Source organism: Mesitornis unicolor, unplaced genomic scaffold, assembly GCF_000695765.1.
Source record: "Mesitornis unicolor isolate BGI_N332 unplaced genomic scaffold, ASM69576v1 scaffold18298, whole genome shotgun sequence".
NCBI lineage: Eukaryota > Metazoa > Chordata > Aves > Mesitornithiformes > Mesitornithidae > Mesitornis > Mesitornis unicolor.
This window is the reverse complement of record NW_010201357.1, coordinates 1-4628: the sequence shown is the minus strand read 5'-3', so window position 1 is coordinate 4628 and position 4628 is coordinate 1. Positions and strand designations below refer to the sequence as shown.

The window sequence follows — 4628 nt, the reverse complement described above, 5'->3', positions numbered from 1 at the left end:
GCGCAAGGGCAGAGCCCCCCAGCCTGTATTGAAGGCCATGGTGAGGCAGACTGTCCCTCTACAGCTCATGGATGTCCACGGTTGAGCAGATTTCCATCTGCAGCCTGTGGAGGACCCCACGCCAGAGCAGTTGTACGCACCCGAAGGAGGCTGTGACCCTGTGTGAAGCACACGCTGGAGGAAGCTCCAGGCAGGACCCTGTGGAAAGAGGAGCCCATACTGGAGCAGGTTTTTTGGCAGGACTTGTGACCCAGTGGGGGACCCATTTTGGAGCAGTCTGTTCCTAAAGGACTGCACCCTGTGGAAAGGACCCATACTGGAACAGTTCATGAAGAACTGCCATGTTGGAGAAGTTTGTGGAGGACTGTCTCCCATGGGAGGGACCCCATGCTGGAGCAGGTGGAGGAGAGTGAGGATTGAGTGGCAGAGATGATGTGTGATGAACTGACTGCAACTCCCATTCCCTGTCCCTCTGTTCCACACGTGACGAGGAGGAGGTAGAGAAATCAGGAGTGAAGTTGAACCCTCGAAGAAGGGAAGGGTGGGGGGAAGTTATTTTTAAGATTCGGTTTAATTTTCCTTACCCTTCTCTGATTTGATTAGTAATAAATTAAATTCATTTCCCCGTGTGATGAACTGACTGCAACTCCCATTCCCTGTCCCTCTGTTCCACACGTGACGAGGAGGAGGTAGAGAAATCAGGAGTGAAGTTGAACCCTCGAAGAAGGGAAGGGTGGGGGGAAGTTATTTTTAAGATTCGGTTTAATTTTCCTTACCCTTCTCTGATTTGATTAGTAATAAATTAAATTCATTTCCCCGAGTTGAGTCTGTTTTGCCCATGACAGTAATTGGTGAGTGATCTCCCTGTCCTTATCTTGACCCATGAACTTTTCATTATATTTTCTTTCCCCTTGTCATTTTGAGGAGGGTAAATGATAGTTAGAGTGGCTTGGTAGGCACCTGGTAGCCAGCTAAGGTCAACTCACCACAGGCCATTATATGTTCTTGGGGAATAAAAAACAAAAAAAAGATCTCTGAGGTGCACTGTGGAACATACTTAATTTCATTAATGTGTTTGTGGCCACATGTGTTTGTTATAATTTTTTGTGACTTGGCAGTTTTGTATTTGAGGTCTTTCTCTTAAATTAATATAAAGCACATGTCATTGAAGTTAAATTTGTATTAGTGAAAATATATAGATGAGTAGGTGATACTTTTCGTCTGTTAGTATTTTTTATTGAATGAAGATTTGGATTTGTTTATAATATATAAGAGAAAGGTGTGCATACCTGTCTTTTTGTTCATTTAAAGTTGCATTTTGGAGAAACTTGTTTGTTTTCCAGATAGCATGTTACTGTAAGTTTTAATTTATGCCATGATGTATGAAGATAAATGGTCAAGGAAATGAGCAAAAGTTTTTCAGCCACAATTTGGGTGAAGAGACTGTATGTAATTTGAGGCTGAAAATCAGAGTAATCATTAGCTTCAGGAGGTATTCTGTAACATTTATAAGCAGTTTGAGGGTTTGTCCTATTAATATTGAAATGTTAAATTAATTGAGTAAAATATAGTGTAGAAGGACCAAAATTATGAGAGATTTTATACAAAGTAAAATCAACTGAGTTGAAAAGAAGGAAGAAATTTTTTACAATAAGAGTGGTGAAACACTGGCACAGGTTGCCCAGAGAGATGGTAGCAGCCCAATCCCTGGAAACATTAAAGGTCAGGTTGGCTGCGGCTCTGAGCAACCTGATCTAGTTGAGGATGTCTCTGCTCACTGCAGGGGGGGTGGATTAGATGAACTTTAAAGGTCTCTTCCAACCCAAACTATTCTATGATTCAATCTGGTTTTGCAGATAATTTGAGAATACTGTTCAGAGTAGAAAGGGTAAAAATAGCTATAGTTTTCAATGAAGAAACAGTTTTGTGATTAGAAAGCTTTGTTAAACATTGATTAGAAAGGAGAGGACATTATAAAAGTAAAAAATGTTTATGATTAGTAATTTTTATCATCTGTGTGTACTCAAACTGGAAATCAAATTTAACAGTGTGTCTAATGCTTTTATTTTGTTTGATGATGGAATATTATTATGTATTTAATGTTTTCTAGGTATTATCAGTCTGTGCAAACCTGGAAATTCTGGGATTCGGTCTCTTATTGGGGTACTCTGTATACCAAATATGGAAATACGGGTAGGTGGTAAATATTTAGTACTGCTATAGGGATAATATTGGATGTTTTAATTAATATTTAAAATTTTAACAGTTTTATCAGTTTAGTGGTTTAAACACAGACTCCAATTATGAGACTACTAGCCTCGAATTTATTTGATTCCCCAAGTCTAAGTCTATAATTCCATTATAAAATTCCTGTGTGACCTTAAGCAAGATGCTTGCTTTTTCTGTCTCAGCTCCTTACACATAAAATGAAAATGGAATCACACCCTGTATGTCTGAGAGGAGGGTATGGAGGAAAGAGAAGTACATAAATTAATTTTTACTCTGGCCACAAGACAAAGCAAATTCACAGTAGCTGCAGTTATGAGTTTAAAGCATTGAATCTGAGAGAAATAAAAATGTTTCTTCCCAATTACCTGCAAAGTGAAGAAGTTGATGGTGACAGTAGTAACTGTTCTAAAAAACTGTAATCCAAGTAGCTAGAGCTTCTGTAGAATTCATAATGACAGTCAGGCATACTTCTAAAGTAAGCAAGTCCCTTCCCTTCTCTTCTCCAGATTCATTCAGATTATGAAAAATAAGCATGTTATCCTAAAAGAAACCCTGAAAGAAAGACACCAACTCAACTTCAGTATTAATAGTGAGCAAAAAGACTATTTCTTATAAATTATAAAATTTCTGCCTTTTTTTTTTCATAGCAAGGTCTGCTTGAGGTTCTTTATGATATATTTCGCCTTCCTCTCCCTGTTGTTGTAGAAGAATTTATTGAGGCACTTCTCAGTGTAGGTGAGTATTTTAGTACTGGTTCACATAAAAATTCTTTCTATTAAGCTCTTCTACAAATTTGAACCCTTCACTGTTTCCTCTGTATTGTAAATTATGTCAGTCTTAACTGTTTCATCACTGGATTCATTGGGTGTTCTGAAGTCCTGTTTAAAACTTTTTATCAACTGTTCAGTGTTGATCAAGCTACTAGAAGTCTAACTTTCTTCTGACATCCTTACTATATATCAGTTGTATGTTTCATACAAAAGCAGTAGTGGAGCATTTGCACAAAAGACTGTGTAAATACATTACTACAAATTAGACTACTTTGAAGTGTTAGAAGCATTATTAATGTAGAAGTGTTGGTGAATGTTAGAGAAGATATGAAAAAGGGTCTTTTCTATATACTGTGTATCTACTAGCTATCTCCACTGCACTTCAGCAGACTTTTACTTTTCCTAGGGCAAGTGTATGTGTTTTCATGTCTATATATTTAGCAGAGTTAGTCTTTTATCTTTAGAAATAATCCTTTGTAAACCCAAGGGTATCTTCTGCTTTGTCTCGCAGTGCAAAAGTATGAGCCCAAAAGGAGCAAGTCTCAGTCTTGAATGTTCCAGCAGTTCTCTTCTTCAAACTCTGATTATAAATGTCTATGTCATGCAGCTGTATAATCAAGCTTAATTCTTGTTCTGCACCTATAAGTAAATAAATTATTCTTTGTTGCAAACTTGCTACTTTGTGACATATAGATGTACAGTTCAGAATTTTAACTGTTTATGATATTTTCTGTTAAACAATTTTAATGTGTTGATGAATTAGAAGTTTCATTATTTTGGTTGATACTTAAAGGAGATCTTTGTCCTAGCTTTGAAGTTAGCCTTGCTTTGCGCAGGAGTATGAATTAGATAACTTGTTAGAAAACCCTTCTGACAAAATTTTCTATAATTTTAAACCTGAAATTACAGTTAATAAGAACTTTTATTTATGTACTGACACCTATTAAATAATACTGTGAAAACCACTGTTATAATTAACATTGTCCGTATTTTCTTGTTATAGATCCAAGCAGGTTTCAGGACTGCTGGAGGCTTTCTGATGGCTTTGTAGCTGCTGAAGCTAAAACTATACTACCACATCGAGCCAGGTCAAGGTGACCATTTTGCAAACTCAGTCTAAACTCTTGGCTTAGTGTTCTCTTGTTGTTAACAAAAATATTTGTTGTTTTCTCGCAGACACAATAAGAATTGTACTTTCTAAACTACTTCCATACTTTTTTCTCCTTAGGCCTGATCTCATGGATAATTATTTGGCTTTAGTGCTTTCAGCTTTTATTACTAATGGACTTCTAGAGGTAACTAACGTCTTGAACTTTAAATAGATGCTTGCTACTTTTTTTTCTATAAACATTAAAATTAAGTATTTATACATTAAATGTAATAATCTTTTAACTTTTTTGAAGGGTCTGGTTGAAGTGATCACAAGTAGTGATGATCATGTATCTGTTAGAGCAACTATCCTTTTAGGAGAACTTTTGCACATGGTAAGTAAGACTTTTTGCTGAGAATAAGTAGTATTAGTAGCTCATTGTAAATAGATATTTCCTATTCGAGCTTTGAATTTGTTACAAATTTGGAACATGTATTTTTCATCAAAATGATGACACCAAGCTGGGTGGTGCAGTTGAC

The 4628-nt window shown here is 36.5% G+C and overlaps 1 protein-coding gene across 1 annotated transcript; it reads left to right on the top strand.

The window, feature by feature from the left end:
- Positions 1–2110: 2110 nt before the first annotated feature.
- Positions 2111–4487, top strand: LOC104545024 (rapamycin-insensitive companion of mTOR-like; the record flags this gene model as incomplete). The annotated part of the gene is made up of 5 exons (XM_010190052.1): positions 2111–2193; positions 2877–2964; positions 4003–4093; positions 4228–4294; positions 4403–4487. Coding segments are annotated over 5 exons (414 nt in total), but the record flags the coding sequence as incomplete, so codon positions are not given.
- Positions 4488–4628: the final 141 nt, after the last annotated feature.